This window comes from Nakaseomyces bracarensis (assembly GCF_045282275.1).
Source record: "Nakaseomyces bracarensis strain CBM3 chromosome Unknown Scaff5_0, whole genome shotgun sequence".
NCBI lineage: Eukaryota > Fungi > Ascomycota > Saccharomycetes > Saccharomycetales > Saccharomycetaceae > Nakaseomyces > Nakaseomyces bracarensis.
The window spans coordinates 443,655-460,619 of record NW_027263965.1 but is presented as its reverse complement, the minus strand read 5'-3'; the positions used below and the strand labels follow the sequence as shown (position 1 = coordinate 460,619).

The following is a 16,965-nucleotide window of genomic DNA, read 5'->3' as shown; positions in this document are numbered from 1 at the left end:
CATCTTCAGTATCAGCGTAAATAATTTTTTTCCCTTCGTGTATCTTGTTTTTCTTTTGAGCCCGTATTTTCTATGGCATGGATAAGCTGATCCGATCCCACCAACAAAACGTAAAAAAACAGATTACATACCAGCTATCGTTGATCTAAGCCACATACTTCCCTATCCCACCCTTCAATATGTCAAGTCAAGCTACTTCTATAAATGACGAATTATTATTAGCAGGAAAATAAGCTACATTAATGTTTGCCCCATATTAGGATAAAAAAAAATTATGCTCCACTTTGGCAAATGAACGAAAACTACAAGATTTTGTATACTATTACTTATTTTGTATTTATATAATTAGTTTATCCAGTTTTTTTTTTTAAACTTATTTTATTATTTGGTTTTAGTTATTCAGATTTTTAAACAAATATATATATGTAAATTCCTTATCTTCCCTATAAATGACGATTGAAAGGTTTAATAGTAATAATAATGGGCTAAAAAATAAAAATAAAAATTAAACAATAAAAGTTGAATGTGTTAGGACTGTTTCCCTTCCTTCTTCATCCTCTATTTTCTGCATCTTCTAACATTTGAAACAGCAGTTTTTAGAATAGTTATGACTGTGGGAACCAAAGGAATTCTTAAAGATGCTTCTATTCAAATTGTTATCAGAAGCATCATGCGAAAATTTAATGTTATAATATCATCTGTAAACCAGTACGAAGGAAAAGAAAATAATAATAATAGTAATAATAATAATAGTTGTAATAATAATATAATATATTTTTAGTGAGGTTAATTTTTTTTTTTATTTTTTTTTTTTAGAAATTGTAAAGTTAATCATAAAATTGTTCATTAGCGGAAAAAGCTATTCAAGAAAAATCGTGCACCTACGAAGTAGTTGATTTTATTAGGTTATGCAAGTGTTTTAAGCTGAAGTAGGTGATTTGAGTTATATTGCCCTTGCCGGTTGATGCAGTCGCAGTTATTTTCTATAATCCGCCCCTATGTAAAGCTGGCACGGTCCGATGAAGGCCATCTTCACCTTTCTCAGCCAGAATTTTGCTTCGTATTTCTAATCTCTTAGAAATATAGTCACCCATTTTAACATCCACTTTACGATATTTCACTAACCATGGATGCTCACTTAAATTAGCATAGTTTGGTCTTCTGTCTGGGATCTTCTGTAGACACAATGAAACAAAATCTTGTGCATCCTCACTGAACCTATCGTCAGGCAACCTTGGAGGTGGACCGTCAACGATAGCACTCAATTGTGAGAATATATTATCAAAAGTTTCTGGGGGATAAGGGTATCTACCCAAGGCCATTTCGAGAATACTCAAACCTAGAGACCAAATATCTGATTGAACGGTGTAGGTTCCTCTATCAGGATTCAATGACTTAATACGTTCAGGAGCCATATATGATTGGCATCCAATGTTGGTCTTAGCAAGAGATGCTACTAAGTTGCCCGAAACACCGAAATCACAAAGTTTTATAGTACCTTGTTTTGCAGAACATAGTATATTAGTAGGTTTCACATCTCTGTGAATAACATTATGCACTTCCTTCAATTCACGAAGACCTTGAATTACCGCGTATGTAATGAATGCTAGTTGTGGTTCGTCGATTCCCCCCATTTCTGGATTTTCGTCGTATATTTTATCTAAGGATCCACCATCCATATATTCCATACACATGTAGACAGCACCCTCAATAAAGAAGGCTCCATAAAAGTCAACAATATAAGGCGACTTACATTTATGCAAAACTTCCAATTCCATCAAAATTTGTCTGAATTTAGCTTCATCTAGTTCAAGTCTAACCTCCTTCATAGCCATCAAAACGTTGTTTGGTTTATGCAAAACCTTCGAGACGGTACCGTAATTACCGTGACCTAATTCCTCAATAAATTGTAACTCTGAAAGTGTAATCCTCGAACTCGAACCATTACTGAAATCGATACCCCTAGAAGAAAGTGATAATTTGCCAGCAAAATTCAACGATCCCGACTTGATATCAACATAACGAGAGAAATTTGCAAATAATCCACCAGGGTTTGAGTTACTTTTTGGCTCGGTACCTTCAGTATCATGGGACTCTTCAGTACTGGAAGATGTAGAAGTACTTTGAACTGCATTTACCAAAGAGCCAGGATTTGACCTCTTACCATTACCGTTACCACTCTTTATATGATTTTTATTTGAAGGGGTAGCCGCAAATTCTTGATGTTGGGCTTGCGGTAATGATGCTGGTGCTGTCACTGTACTTGGCATGGAAGGTGCATCGCCCTTCGAAGGCAACTTAAGACTCATTCCGCCAGGTGGCAACTTCAACCCTCTTCTCGCACTTAAACTTGGCATTTGTTGAGTGGGTATCACTGTGTTATGGGGGATCATTGGAGCCTTAGGGGCCTTTCTATTAGGATTCAATGCTGGCACGCTAGGTGCTGACACGGTATTAAGCGGCGTCCTGCCATAAACATTTCCTGTTTCACGACTCAGACCGGTAATTGAGCCCTGAAATGGCGATGAGCTGCTGGAAACATCAGTACCGGGAGAGATCTGAGAACCACGTCTATCGGATAGAAAACCAGGAACTGGCCCTCGTACGACTCCCTTCCCTTGGCCAACACCTTGACCAACGCCAGAACTAGTTCCACCAACAGCTCCCATAGAGCTCATACCAGAGCTCATTCCACCAGCACTTCCACTGCAAGTTCCACCATTTCCGCCAGGTGGAAGTGGTGGCAAAGGCTTATTCACAATCTTATGTATCTCCTTGCCGCCTCCGCGGTCGCGTTCACGATCTCCTAGACTCCCATTACTCCCATTATTCTGCTGAAAACTTATACTCCCCCCACTGTTACTCCTACCGCCCTCAGGCCCAAGAGTCTCCTCGGAATCACTCTTCCCAAGACTACTAGACCGATGCAGCCCTCTTTGCTCCTGAAAAGCCTTCACACGAGCATGTAAACTTGCATTTATATTACTGTAATTAGAAGACATAGAACTAGCCCGCTTCACAGAAGTCTCCTCCTTCTCAATCCTCATCCTCTCCATAGCATCATTAACACCCGCTACGCTGTGCCTATTCATTTAGTTTCTATCTTTTTTTTCCAAATAAGATCCTTTTCGAGTTAGTTTCTTTTGCTTATTCTTTTCTTCCTAGTTGCTAGATTATTATTACCCTTTAAGCTTTTTGTATTTATCGATTTCTTAGTCCTATAACTCTTATCAATCCTTTTTAGCCTTTTTTCTTCTTTTCCCATTCCTGATTCGAGTTCTTTTTTTTTTATGGTAAATTTTTTTTCCCTTCTCTCTTCTGCTTCTGCTTTTTATTTTTTATTTTTTATTTTTTTTTTTAATGGCTTATACATTCTTTCTATTTTACTTTTCAAAGTTAAAAAATATTTATATTAATCACATGATATCGATTTTGTTTATATACTACATATCTTACTTATTCTAGGTAATTGGATTGGGACACGAGGGAGATAACGACACAACTCCCGAGGAACCCGAGCAACTGGAAGAACGCCCGGCGTGACAGCTCGATCTGTTTCCGGGTAGAGTGCGAGTGTGTAAATATGGACCTTATATGGTTATAAAAGAATATCATCCCTTTCACCTTTTGTCCATCGTATCTCTCTCTCTCTCTCTCTCTTCCAACTCTTATAAACTAGAAGATCAATCCAACAATCAAAAATAGCCAAAAATTAAGTTCATAAAAAAAAATAAAAAATAACAATAAAAATTTAGGGACTATATACTAATCACGTGTTTCCCATATCAAAATAATTAACAATCGTAGCCTTGATGGGGGATATTATTATCTATTATCAAACGTAGTATTATTATTAATCGTAGTATTATCAATCGTAGTATTCGTCTTTCTGTTCTTTTCGTACTATTTCCAATGCCGCAATGACGTTGTCCTCGAGGCTTAGCATAGCGGCATCCATGATGCTGCCGTCTTTATCCAGGTCGTGGAGGCTGCTCATTCCGTTATCGTTCCTGTCCAGCACAGAAGAAGGTACATGTGCATCTCCTATTAGACTATTATCGTGGTCATGAGTATGATTGTGGTCGTGTTCGTGTTCGTGTTCGTGTTCGTGTTCATGGCTTTGACCACTGTCATGATCATTGGTGTTTGCTTGTTCGTGATGATCGCCATTAACAAGACTGTGATCTTCACCATCATCACCATGAAAGCCAATATTTGCAGCTAGTTTTGCAGCCCACGTATTCGCAGTCAAGTTAAACACGTTGTGGGCAGAATCAGGTGGAGTTGTGTCCGGCAACTTCGTCTCTACCGGAATATCAATTCTCTGTTTCTTTGAGGGCCGCAGATCCTGGACATGGGTATGTTCATCGCTAGGCCTCCTCACATTATCTCTCTTATCCACAACATTAATTCTGTGTGTTGGTAGCATATGGGCCTGCGGGACGTTATCGTCCTGTGTTACTATAACACCCATACCATCTGGATAACGCATCTTACACTTGGGACATTTCGCGATCACTTCTGTAACCGTGTTCTTGATACCTTTCCAATGATATTTCTCTGCTATACGCGTCGTTACTTTATTAATACCTTGGTGCTCTACCACGTGTGTATCCAAGGCAATCTGTTGCTGTCTCTCAGGATCATATATCACTTCTTTCCCAGATCCGTTCAGCAATCTTCCGTTCTCAACAGAATGCGAACGAGCACTGACTCTTAAACGGGCCTTCTCATTTCGATCACAGTTTTCTGGGTACATACCAGTCTCTAAATAGTATTGTAGCCGTTCATACTTTCCAATATCATCAGTTTTTTGCGTCTCACGTAGAAGATCTATGCTTTTCGTGATATGTGTAAACTCTTTACCATACATGAACGAATCAACAGGTATGTCGAATCCCTTCAGGATACCGGACTCCGGGAGTTTTCCAATTTTCCTAAAGTTCAAATCTTCTAGAATTCTTCTCATACCAACATTGGTATCATATATCAGAGGGAAAAAAGAAGATGTATACCCCAACTTCTTCGACCAGTCAATGAAGGTCTCCACAAGTGTCCTTCCTATGCCTTTCCCTCTAATGCCTGCATTAACCAGGAAAGTACCAGTAACAACATGTGCAGAACGGCCTGGAAACGCTGACTGTACAGTAAACAACCCTAAACATTGTTTCTCCCATTGTATATTCATATGCAGATTCCTCTTCTCTTTCCGCTTTTTATATTGCGGAGTGTGTCGCATAAGATCAGATTGGGCGGGTCTCTGCAGCCGATTCTTGCTCCCATTCTCCTTCTCATCATCATTAATAGAACTACCACCACTGTAGTCCAATTCGGGGATTTCCCCCAGCACCATGACACAGAGATGCCCATCCTCTTGAAACAGTAATTTCCTAAACTCATCTGAGGTCAAAGTGTTATAAAATGGCAGACTATCCCCCTTCTCTATCTCCATATTAAACTCCTCCACCATAAAAGACAACAACCCATGCGGCAATAACTCTACCATACTAGGGATCGGATACATCGTAGCTATGGTCTCACCATCCTTCAATAGTATAGTACGCGGCTGCAACGGACTCTCTACAACTTCAGATCTATATCCCATCACCCCCACCAAAAACAAAGAAAATTATAACGAAAGCTAATACTACACCAAAGTAAGGAGTTCCTAATAGATCAAGGTCTTTAACTCTTGGTAAATACACGTCTTTATTCTATATAAAACCTTTTTAATATAATAATAATAAAAAAAAAAATATTTCGCGTGATCTACATATTAATATGTGTATTTTGCTAAAATCCTATATAAAAAGCAATAAGACGTAATGGAAACTATCGTTAAATCAATCGTCGCAAATAAACATCTAGCCCGGGATAATTAATGACATGTCGATGAGAATTGCTATTGGTCAGTTATCTTCGTCTTCGAACCACTCAAAGAATCTTTTGAAGGTAGTCTCCTTGATAGAGCGAGCTATAAAAGAAGATGTGAGGCTTATATTCTTTCCTGAAGCAACTGATTACCTTTCCCAGAATGCAGAGCATTCCAAATTTTTGGCTCATAAAAGCCCCCGTTTTATTGAAGAGCTACAAGGCAAGGTGAAAATGATCAACAAGACTGCAAATAGGAGTATAGATATTTCTATTGGAGTGCATTTACCTCCTAATGAGAAGGATAAGGGAGATGATAGGGTCAAAAATGTGCTTCTTTATATCAACCACGAGGGCAAGATTTTACAAACATATCAAAAACTGCATCTATTCGATGTTGATGTTCCCAATGGTCCCATTTTGAAGGAGTCACGATCTGTACAGCCAGGTAGTGAGATTCCTTCCATATTGAGTACTCCAGTTGGAAAACTAGGCTCATCTATATGTTATGATATTAGATTTCCCGAACTTGCTCTGCGACTAAGAAAGGAAGGCGCTGAATTGATTTGTTACCCAAGTGCATTTACCTCGAAAACTGGAGAAGCACATTGGGAGTTACTGGGAAGAGCTCGTGCCATAGATACACAATGTTATGTTGTAATGCCAGGACAATGCGGTTCTCACGATGTTTTTGATGATGAGTGGAGCAAAACACATTCTAACAGTACTAACACAGTCGAAAGAAGGTCGTGGGGCCACTCTTTAATTATCAATCCTTGGGGAGAAGTAATCGCTTCAGCCGATGGTATGGACCAAAAAGATGGTGATTTGATCATTGCAGACCTAGATATGGATTTGCTTAAAAAAGTAAGAGAAAATATGCCTCTCATTGATCAAAGACGATATGATATGTTTAACATCTAACGCAAAGAATATACGAAGACATGTTAAAAAAACAAAATATTAAGAACATTATACAAAAGAATTTATGTATTATATGACCTTCAAAACATGCTTTATTAGATATGAGTTGACCTAAACTACTACATATGCGGTAAATTAATCAGAGTTTTGCTCTATTTTACTCTTGTTCTTGATTTTATATGCGAAGGTAAGATATGATGTATGAGACTTAATTTCAGGTTCGATCTTTGTAACCTCTTTCCACTCAAAGTTTTCATCACCTTCTTTTATGCGAGAACCCTTACCAAAAGGGTTGAACTTCGATTTCTCGATAGTTTTTCTAGGTTCATTAGACTGTTTTTCATTTTCGACTTTACCAGATTCAATACCTTCTTCAGTTTTACGGCGCTTTTCCACCATCTCCAACTTACGCTTCTTGATGTCAGACAATCTCTCTAATGCGTCATCCAAGCGCCTTACCATTTGTCTACGGCTTTCATACTGCCTTCCTTGTATTTCTACCATCTCAACATCAAACCATCCATGTTTTTCTAATGCTTCTAGAGTCTTGTCTACTTGCTCTATACATGGTGAAAAACAACACAATCCAACCTTTTCATCAGAAGTGATTACTGAGTCAATATTTGGGATAGCATCCCATGGTGCAGGTAAATCCAAAAATATAGCATTGGCATTCAGTTGAACTTCCTCTTCACCGTCTTCGAATTCGTAGGATGTCTCATCTGTCTTCTTAATTGTAAATCCATCTTCACAAACGTCCCTATGAGTTATCACCGTATTCTTGTCCAAAAGACCGTGATCCTTGAACTCAGCTGAGGCTTGCTCATATCTAACCTGATGAAATTCAAAAGTATACAGGCGGCCAACAGTACGAGCAAATGCATGAGAAAATGATCCTGAACCGGTACCAGCCTCAATAACTCTTGTAGAAGGACCGCAATTTAGTCTCTGCATGATATATGAAGAGTCTGGCGTATATACAATCTGAGTTCTATGCGGCAGTGATAACGTCCAGAGTTCTGGAGATGGTTGCATAACGTGGATAAATGCAAACTTCTTGGCAGTTTTCGTCCTTATGGCTATTTGAGACCCGTATGGTTTACCAACCATGGATTTATGTGGGAAAGAACCATACCTGGTGTTAAAAGTCTCCTTACTATTAATCCTTACAGGCTTGATGTTATCTCTAGATATCCATATCAGAGCTAAATCACCTTCTTCTATCAAATCCTTGTATTTATCAAATTGTTCCACAGGCATCGTCAATTGAAACCCTTTCTTCCCTGTATTATAACACTGTTATCCTTCACACTCTTCTAAATGTCATATAATTGATCAATCTCACATAAGGTCAAGATAACCAATCATCTTTACAAATGCTGTTAATTAGAATTCCAATGCGATGAGGTCGATGAGTTTGAGAAGCTAAATTTTTCACATATCATTCTACGTAATAAACACGTGATCATCAGATTAAATCTGTAAGCATATTCGCTATGATGTAAGTTTATTCTACTATAAACCAGATATGTGTATAAACGATTAAATTCAAACGATAATTAATACATGTCATGAAGTGTTAATTAGAATACAAATGTGGGTATTGCCGCAATATTAAGTATCAAGTAGACGTATACAAAAAAAAAAGAAAAATAATATATTCGTTTTTTATTAAACAGAACCCTTTTACTGGAGATTCTTTATTTTCATTTTACTTTCTATCTTCTTAATACATGTCCTGTTTGTGGAAATCGTGACTCAGACCGTAACGAGCCAATTCCTTGCTTCTTACAAATTCGTCTTTGCATCTCTTTTCTTCCTTTTGTTGCTTTATTTTCTGAGCTTCCTCGAATGGTATACGCTTTAGTGCTTCTAGTGGCTGGTCCTCCTTATCAATATCAACCTCACCTAGCATAACAACATTCTCACCACGAATCATGAATATACCACGCTCCTCTTCAGCGTACTCCTTCAACTCTGGAATATCTATTCTCTCGACACAATCCTGCAATATCAAGTTAGCATACTGGTCAAAAGTCCTCAAAACACCGAATAAAAGCTTACCATCACGTAGCAGCACGAAAATCTTGCGGTCCACAGAACTGACAATAGCCGCAGTCGTGGTGAAATTGTATTGGTCTAAATATAGGTCGGCCTCACCTTCCGTAATCCGTGTCTTCTCTGCCATTATGTTCTCAATTTTTTATATATAGTATCTTCAATATAACCTAGATTCCACTACAAACTAGGTTCTAGTACAGAGCAATGGTAGTCACTCTCATGTAATATACAGGTGATGTCAATCGCTCTACTCTTTTCAAATATCCATATAATAATGAATTGCTTCGTCAATGTGAAAAAAAGTCAAGTCAAGTCACTTAACTATACCGTTAAACATGATATAATTTATGAAAATTCATATATTATAGCATTGATTCTTTAATGTATAAAACGGCGATTTTAGTATATATATCAGTTTTCTATAGTATTAGAAGTATAATTCTAATACATCTAATAGTTCTTCAACTCATTCTAAGGAGCTACTCTTAATGGAGAGATAAATAGTGAGATAAGAAGTACTAGATATGTGATAGTGTATTATAGAAAATATAAACTAGTGAAAGCAAAATTAGGTTTTAGAAGAAGGTATGATTGAAGTCTATGCCTGGAGGATTTATAGACCCATCCTTTTGATAACATAAGTCTGGGCTAGTACACCTACTGATAGACTTAAACCATCCTCAATCCAATCCTTCACCCACTCACCAGGGTCCACATCTTCTTCTTCGTCATCGTCTTCGGACTTCTTTTCCTTCTTCTTCTCATGGTTGCCTTCCAGCCATTCAACCCAGTTAGCTGGGAAAGCCTGGGATCTAGTGATGGCAGTAATATTGTTACTGATATCCTTTAGCACAATGGTGAAACTGAAATTACCAGCTTGATGTGTGTCAGTGATAATCATGTCGTCCGATTTAGTATCATCCTTAGCAGGGATTGCAATTGGCAATATGCTGATAAAGATATCGCTGATCCTATCATTGCTATCACTCTTACCATCTGTGTTAGACTTTTCGGCCTCACCTTCACCTTCTGTTGTCTTTTGCTGTTTGAAATATTCCTCATGCGCTTTGTTGAAAAGTTTTATCGAATTATCAATGTTAGCAAAAGCTAGCTTTTCACCATCACTGATTTTTCCTGTAAACAAGTTCAGCTTCACTCTAGGTTCAGAAGATTCCACAATTGGTTTCCCATCCTTCATTTGCTCGAGGTTAACAACGGTGCTGATGGAGTTAGATCTGTTAGGACGGCCCCATTCATCGACGAATATCCTAATACCACCTTCAACTTGTGAACTCATAACTTGGTCAAATCTATTTTCTATGTGGTACTGCAAGGACGGAAACTTGACCAAATCGTGAACTAGATGGATTCTCAAAACCTCGTCGGTCTCACCAACCACAATTTTTTGCAAGTTTCTTGCCAGATCCGTGAGAGTCTGCGTGTTCAACCTAGAAGTAATATCCAATTGCTCTTGCTGTATCTTGTTCCTGATCTGAGAGGCCTGCTCAGTGGTCTTAGACCATAAACTAGAAACAGTCGCAGAACCAGACGTAGACCACCAATTAGAAATAGTTGCCAATGGATCCTGCAGATCCTCCTGGTTCTTTTCTTCTACTTGTTCCTTCTTCTCTTCTACTGGTTCCTTCTTCTCTTCTACTTTCTTATTCTTTTCTACTTCCTTATCCTTCTTCTCCTCCTTTACCGTTTTAGCATCGTGTTTCTTACTCTTCTCTTTACTCTTCTTATCATTACCACCCTTCTTTTCCCCAAGCTTACTCTTCTCCAACTCCTCTAAAAACTCAAATACATCTTCCTCATCCTTACCAGTCTGCGGTTTATCCTTATCCTCTGGCAACGAGTCCAAAAACTCAAATACTTCGTCCGCTTCCGTCGAACGATCAACCATAACGTATGAATCCAATGTTATTTTTTTATTTCTATTTTTTCTGCTTGTGCTAATCTACCAAGATATACTCCTTTCCTCTAGAAGTTCTGTTTAAAATTGTCTTCCCTTCCAATTAATCCCATAAACTTCCTTAAACGTCCAAATCTTTAAAATAACAGCAAACACCCCTTTGGTTTCATTTCGTTTCTTTCTTTTTTTATTGGAAAATTTTTGGGTTTTAGCAAATCATGAAAATTTAAAAAAAAAATTTTAATATTAGAAGAGAGCTCATCGCATCGCATCGGATAAGCCTTAGAGGGGGGAAAGTATTGGAAACAAGAATATAAACTAACGACAATACATCTGAAAAAATGCCATCTAGAAACAGTATTAATAGGCCAAAGCTTACGGTCAACTTGAACCGTAAGAATACTTCGATTGGTAAGAGACGTGACCAAAGAGAGAAAGCTGGTTTGTTACAACCTGCCCGTTCTTCTGCTGATTCCAAGTCTGGTAAAGTGAAGTCTGTTCCTATTGAGTTGTATTTCGAAGGTGCTAGTGATGACTATGCCAGATCGAAGGGTATCACAACGAAGACTTTGTCTAAGAAGCGTGCTAAGAAGATTGAGAGAAATTTGAAGTATGCTCAGCAGAGGAAACTGCTGACCGATGCTACTGCTCAAGTGGAAGAAGGTATGGACATTGATATTGATGCTAAGAAGAAGCAAAAGGAAGAGGAGAAGAAGACTGCCCTTGGGAGAGTCAAAGATGCTTTGTGGAATGCTATCGGAGATGCTACTAATGCTGGTCTAGTGCTTGAGAACGGACAAGGTACTACATTAGGTGGTCCATTTTTCCCATAGAATCACTTAAAAAACAAGTAAAAAAATCACTGATAATCAATTTATTTAAGAAAAAAAAAATTAGACAATTTCTCTTTGTATACTAGTAACTCTAATCATATATTAAATATTAACTAATAAACCCCAGGTAGTTTTTTCGATAAAATCAAAAAAAAAACAACAAAATACGTAAGAAAACAATAATGTTTGGTAAATAATTTAAATAATATTAGTTTTTTATTATTAATTTTAGTTCTATTTTTTTTTTTATAAAATTTAATAAACTAAAAGATTCATTCCTCACCTAACAGCTTTCTGGCATGCAATTCCTTCTTCACTTCATCTTTCATGAATGTAATGACTTCTTCTGGGTTTGAAGCAGTGAAAACACTAGTACCAGCGACGATAACGTTAGCACCAGCCTTAGCTGCGGTACCGATGGTTTCCTTACCGAGACCACCGTCTACTTGGATGTTCATGTGTGGGAACTTGTTTCTTAGGGCCTCAACCTTTGGCATCATGTCCGGCATGAACTTCTGACCACCGAAACCTGGTTCCACGGTCATCACAAGAGCCATGTCCAAGTAAGGCGCCAGTTCGAAGAGGACATCGACCGGGGTACCTGGCTTGATTGCACACGCAGCCTTGATACCATGCTCCTTGATCAATTTAACAAGACCTAGCGGGTCCTTGGTGGCCTCGTAGTGGAAGGTAAACTGGTCAGCACCGGCCTTAACGAAATCAGCAACCCACTTCTCGGGTTCTTCCACCATCATGTGACAATCGAAGAAAGCGGTAGGTCTGGCAACCTCACCAGTCTCCTTGATCTCCTCGGCAGAACGAGGAACAGCGTGTCTCAAAGACGTCACAATTGGTTGACCCAACGTGATGTTGGGCACGAAGTGCCCATCCATCACGTCAATGTGTAACCAATCGGCACCAGCATTGATAACACGGTGACAATCACATCCCAAATTAGCAAAATCAGATGCCAGGATACTAGGAGCAATAATAGGTTTAACCATTGTTTTTTTTTTTTTGATTGATGATTATGTTACTTTTGCTTTAATTGCTAGTTCTAGAAGTGCTCCCCAACCACCAATCCCCCAACAAATACACAGTTATCACATATACTCATTACATATATATATTAACTGAAGAGACGGAAAATCCCTATTATGCTTAGTCACTATGTACTAGCAGCACATTTCTCCTTTTTTTTTATGTTTTTTAATTTTTTGAGCTTCTCGAGCGCAACAACTTCAAAAATCCAAAAGAAATCGAAAACTTTGCTTACTGCATCGAAGGAGCTCTCTCTCTGCGCTTCTACGCTTCTACACTTCTACGCTGTTTGTAGTAGGCCCTTTTTGCTTACTTATTTTCTAAATCAGAAATATTTTCAGGGGTGGTGTCTTACCCGGTGTACACACATATGGATATTTCCCCCCAAACAGGGTAATATTTATATATACCGGGTAACCCCTCTACCATATCATCGGTACATATCATCGATTTCATCTATACAGTGTAAGTGCATCTAGTAAATGGATATCGTAAATGCAAATGTATACAATGCGATTGTAAAATAGTATGTACAATATTTTTAATCCCGTTTGTCGTTTTTTACTAATACGTGGGAGTTTTGGTCGTATAACCGTATTAAGCACCTCTGTAAGCACGTGTTTAGCACTATATTTTTCTTTCATCTTTAAACAAGCCCATCTTAAAGGTGTGTGTTACACCATTTCGTTTAAAAAACTGATATATGCTGACATTGTTCCACGCCAAAAAACAACAACAACTACATATTATTGATTTAGTATTTAATTGAGTTCCTTTTACAGATAAATAACAATTCATAACTGAAATGGCTAATTCTCTACGTAGATCTGTTCCTCAGATCAATCCATCTCTAGATACTCCGTTAAATGTCGATGCCCCTCCAAGCATATATGCCAGTAGTTTGACCCCAGAATTGGCTACTGCTGCTCTAAACTTGCCAGTGGAGTTTCTAAAACAGAAGCAAGGTTTGGCTAACAAGAGACTGATCTCTCACCCAGTGGTAATGGCCACTATCGGTATCTTCCTCTCCACATACCTGGCTACCCAGCTCACTATCCCTAAGAACACTTCCTCCTCTTTCGCTGGTTATCTATACCAGATCTTCCTAATGAACAAGAAGGAGGTTATCACCGCGCTGCTTTTCACACTGATTGCTGCCTCCTTTCTCTTCACACTGCTCTCCCGTGTCTCAGACTTATACTTCCGCGCCCAGATAGATCACATAGTCAAGACCAAAGGTGAAGAGATATACGGTGTGAACTTGAACGACGTTGGTGTGTTGACCACCGAAGAACTCAAGAACAAACCTAAGAGCTTCAAGGACACTCTTGAGAACACTCACATAATCGTATACAGAGAGACACCCATCGCTTTGATCTCCATGGCTAAGAATAACATTTTAAGCACCGCAGACTCCCTAATCATGAGCATCTCCGCCGTAGGTAGTCGTCGTGTATACATCAAAAGTGGTATCATCGAGGACCTCTTTGACTGGGCTATGGTCCGCACTAGGGCTATCTCTTCCTCCGGTAACTACGGTAAGTCCATGAAGATCTTAACAGAGGTCTACTCCTTCGACTCTGAAATGAAGAAAATCCTGAGAAGCAAAGGATTTGTTAAGGTCCAATCAGCTAGGGTCAACGAAAACCGTATCTTAGGTGGCTTATTTGGTATCAGAAAGGAACTATGGGGTGTTCAGTTCCACTACGAAAAACGTGACTGAAATTAATATAACATTATAAAAAAATTCTAAACCTCATTAGCGTAACATAAAAAAGATATAGAACTCAATGAATGATGTAAAACATAATATAACATACTGATATAGAACGCTTACGATTGATTGACATTTTTATTTAGCATTTTTCTCTTGACCGACTTACCTCCTCTAATAGAAAATTCAGTTTACTACTAATATTTTTTCGTTCTTAACTTTTATTACATTTTACTTTAAACTCTACGTTATCGATAATTACCATAATATCTGGAATTGAGAACAAAACAATGCATATTTGTGAAACTAGGAAGAAGAAAAAAGGTCTTATTTTATTTTTATCTGAACAATCTATATCTATAAAATAATAAAGTACTGTCTCTTTTTTTTAGAAGTTTGATCAAAATAGGAGACTAATCTGTTATATATATAACTGGTACCAAAAATATTTGAATGGAGAAAAAAAGATATAGTACAATAAACCTCTTTTTCGTTCTTACCATAAATTAAAACAAGATATCAAACCTTGATTTCAACTTATGAAATACAGAATGTCTTAATTTTTTTTTTATTTGTATTTTATTCTGTTTATTAGGACGAACTTTAAAAAGAAATATTTGGCTTGTAAAGATTTTTTACTCATGCATCTACCATTTAAAATACAAGTATCGAGACAGCATCATGACATGAAAACCATAAAATTATTACCAACCTAAACCGTGAAACTTAAATATATGGGGGTATTATAATTGAAATAAAAAGAAAAAATCCGTAATAGTAAAAAAATATTTTGAAAAGGAATGCATATCACCAACAACAACCGGAGGAAATGAAATTACATGGAGGTCAATTACGTTACTAACGTATTGGTGGGTCAAAAATTGGAATATATTGTGTTTTTAAAAATTCAGCGGGATCGCTATATCTAGTACAAGACAAAGTCAGCAGCACCGGACTTAACAGCCACAGTACAACCGTCAGAGTCACCAGAAGAGAATGAACCATTCTCATAAACACAAGATCCACCAATGTCAGAACCGTCTTCACCAACAATCTTGACGTTGAAGTTAGCAGCGGAATTGCTGTTTGGATTTTTGGTAATGGATAAGTAAGTAACACCGTCACTGACACCAGCACCGAAAATCAATGGAGCCCAGTTACCAACACCACTGGAGGCATCACCCCAGACACAACCATCTTCCTCAGAGACACCAGCATTGTTCACATAGTATTGGGAAGAGGTCTTCTTACCTTGCCATTGGTAGTAAGTATCACTATCGATAACAGACATCGGTTGAGAAGAACCAGAGTTAACAACTGTTGGAATAACCATGTTTTCAGAACCTGGATAATCAGTTCTACATAGAGCAACAGATTTACCCAATGTGTTCTTAGTGTTTGCAGTGGCAGCATCCTTTTCACATAGATTATCAGTATCAGTGTTAGTACGGTATAGGTAGCCGTTCTTACATATCAAACCACCAACGGATTGACCACTGGATGGTTGCTCAGAAGGCCATTGAGTCTTGGAATAACCTGGCTTACAGGCGTAAGAACAGTAGTAACCATCTGTACAACTCGTACCATACTCAGCATCGGAGTTCATAACAGAAGCCCATCCACCTAGACCTAACCAATCAATGGAGATAACATTATCAACATTTGGGAAGTCAGAGCACTTAATTGTACCATCTTCGAAGGAACCACTGCCGCCATTGGAGCTAGAGTCAGAACTAGAGTCAGAACTAGAGTCAGAACTTGAACTAGAAGCGACAGAGGAAGATGGTTCCAAAGTCTTTCTGGTACTGGTGGCAGCAGAGTAAGATGGAGCAGCTTTAGTAGAAGTTTGGACATTGTAACCAACACCGTCAGAAGCACCGACGTACTCAATGACAGTGACAACTTTAACATCTCTTTTAGCGTGCTTATCAGTGTGTTCTCTTGGAGGAGAAGGAGCAGCAGCAGCTAGAGATAGAGTAGCTAGAGAAATCAATTGGAACTTCATTTTGAAAAGGAATTGGTTTATTTTGGTTTTTAATTAATTTTTCGTATAGCAAAGGAGCGGCAAATAAGTTCTTTAAAATTTAATTAAAGAATTAGTTTTTAAAAAGGAAAGTATTGATAGTTGGAATTCAACAAGTGAAAAAAAAAGAAAGTAATGAATGACTTGGTTAATTTTTTTTTTCTGTAGATTTTTTTTTATTATTTTTTAATCAAAGAGAAAAAATAGTAAACCAGAATAATATTTTTTTTTTTTAATGTTATTTGTTTTATGGTTATATGAATTTTACAAAAGAATAATATAAAGAACCATGATCAATCTGAACACATCATTCTTCTACCAATCTTTATATATAACTAGAAATATTCTCTCTTAACGGTTTTATTTTTAATAAATTTCCTTATTCTGATATCAGATCAAAATTTTGAAAAAAAAAAAGCCTTCCTCGAGAGCAGTATTATTTTTAAATTTCTTTTCATTATTTTACCTTTACTTGCCCCATATTGATCTACAATAGTGCTTTCTTATTGAAAATAGTGGGAAATAGGAAAAAACAAAAAGTCTGGACTTTAATACTATAGCCAATTTACCAGATCAAGTAACG

The 16,965-nt window shown here is 37.6% G+C and overlaps 11 protein-coding genes across 11 annotated transcripts; 3 read left to right on the top strand and 8 right to left on the bottom strand.

The window, feature by feature from the left end:
• Nucleotides 1-983: 983 nt before the first annotated feature.
• On the bottom strand, nucleotides 984-3,092 carry PBS2 (mitogen-activated protein kinase kinase PBS2; the record flags this gene model as incomplete). Its single annotated transcript, XM_071051217.1, has 1 exon — nucleotides 984-3,092. One exon carries the CDS (start codon nucleotides 3,090-3,092, stop codon nucleotides 984-986), a length of 2,109 nt encoding a protein of 702 aa, XP_070907913.1.
• Nucleotides 3,093-3,456: 364 nt separating this feature from the next.
• Nucleotides 3,457-3,615, bottom strand: MCO6 (Mco6p; the record flags this gene model as incomplete). The annotated part of the gene is made up of 1 exon (XM_071051216.1): nucleotides 3,457-3,615. The coding sequence occupies one exon, from the start codon at nucleotides 3,613-3,615 to the stop codon at nucleotides 3,457-3,459; it is 159 nt and encodes a 52-aa protein (XP_070907912.1).
• A 253-nt stretch (nucleotides 3,616-3,868) lies between these two features.
• Nucleotides 3,869-5,605, bottom strand: SPT10 (Spt10p; the record flags this gene model as incomplete). Its single annotated transcript, XM_071051215.1, has 1 exon — nucleotides 3,869-5,605. One exon carries the CDS (start codon nucleotides 5,603-5,605, stop codon nucleotides 3,869-3,871), a length of 1,737 nt encoding a protein of 578 aa, XP_070907911.1.
• A 281-nt stretch (nucleotides 5,606-5,886) lies between these two features.
• NIT2 (putative hydrolase) lies at nucleotides 5,887-6,795 on the top strand (the record flags this gene model as incomplete). Its single annotated transcript, XM_071051214.1, has 1 exon — nucleotides 5,887-6,795. The coding sequence occupies one exon, from the start codon at nucleotides 5,887-5,889 to the stop codon at nucleotides 6,793-6,795; it is 909 nt and encodes a 302-aa protein (XP_070907910.1).
• Nucleotides 6,796-6,930: 135 nt separating this feature from the next.
• GCD14 (tRNA 1-methyladenosine methyltransferase subunit GCD14) lies at nucleotides 6,931-8,055 on the bottom strand (the record flags this gene model as incomplete). Its single annotated transcript, XM_071051213.1, has 1 exon — nucleotides 6,931-8,055. The coding sequence occupies one exon, from the start codon at nucleotides 8,053-8,055 to the stop codon at nucleotides 6,931-6,933; it is 1,125 nt and encodes a 374-aa protein (XP_070907909.1).
• A 466-nt stretch (nucleotides 8,056-8,521) lies between these two features.
• On the bottom strand, nucleotides 8,522-8,983 carry LSM1 (Lsm1p; the record flags this gene model as incomplete). The annotated part of the gene is made up of 1 exon (XM_071051212.1): nucleotides 8,522-8,983. The coding sequence occupies one exon, from the start codon at nucleotides 8,981-8,983 to the stop codon at nucleotides 8,522-8,524; it is 462 nt and encodes a 153-aa protein (XP_070907908.1).
• Nucleotides 8,984-9,469: 486 nt separating this feature from the next.
• MTC1 (DUF5427 domain-containing protein MTC1) lies at nucleotides 9,470-10,762 on the bottom strand (the record flags this gene model as incomplete). The annotated part of the gene is made up of 1 exon (XM_071051211.1): nucleotides 9,470-10,762. One exon carries the CDS (start codon nucleotides 10,760-10,762, stop codon nucleotides 9,470-9,472), a length of 1,293 nt encoding a protein of 430 aa, XP_070907907.1.
• A 350-nt stretch (nucleotides 10,763-11,112) lies between these two features.
• Nucleotides 11,113-11,604, top strand: ALB1 (Alb1p; the record flags this gene model as incomplete). Its single annotated transcript, XM_071051210.1, has 1 exon — nucleotides 11,113-11,604. One exon carries the CDS (start codon nucleotides 11,113-11,115, stop codon nucleotides 11,602-11,604), a length of 492 nt encoding a protein of 163 aa, XP_070907906.1.
• Nucleotides 11,605-11,876: 272 nt separating this feature from the next.
• On the bottom strand, nucleotides 11,877-12,608 carry RPE1 (ribulose-phosphate 3-epimerase RPE1; the record flags this gene model as incomplete). Its single annotated transcript, XM_071051209.1, has 1 exon — nucleotides 11,877-12,608. One exon carries the CDS (start codon nucleotides 12,606-12,608, stop codon nucleotides 11,877-11,879), a length of 732 nt encoding a protein of 243 aa, XP_070907905.1.
• Nucleotides 12,609-13,450: 842 nt separating this feature from the next.
• On the top strand, nucleotides 13,451-14,368 carry PHO86 (Pho86p; the record flags this gene model as incomplete). Its single annotated transcript, XM_071051208.1, has 1 exon — nucleotides 13,451-14,368. One exon carries the CDS (start codon nucleotides 13,451-13,453, stop codon nucleotides 14,366-14,368), a length of 918 nt encoding a protein of 305 aa, XP_070907904.1.
• A 916-nt stretch (nucleotides 14,369-15,284) lies between these two features.
• On the bottom strand, nucleotides 15,285-16,364 carry NCA3 (SUN family protein NCA3; the record flags this gene model as incomplete). Its single annotated transcript, XM_071051207.1, has 1 exon — nucleotides 15,285-16,364. One exon carries the CDS (start codon nucleotides 16,362-16,364, stop codon nucleotides 15,285-15,287), a length of 1,080 nt encoding a protein of 359 aa, XP_070907903.1.
• Between the last annotated feature and the right edge of the window lie 601 nt (nucleotides 16,365-16,965).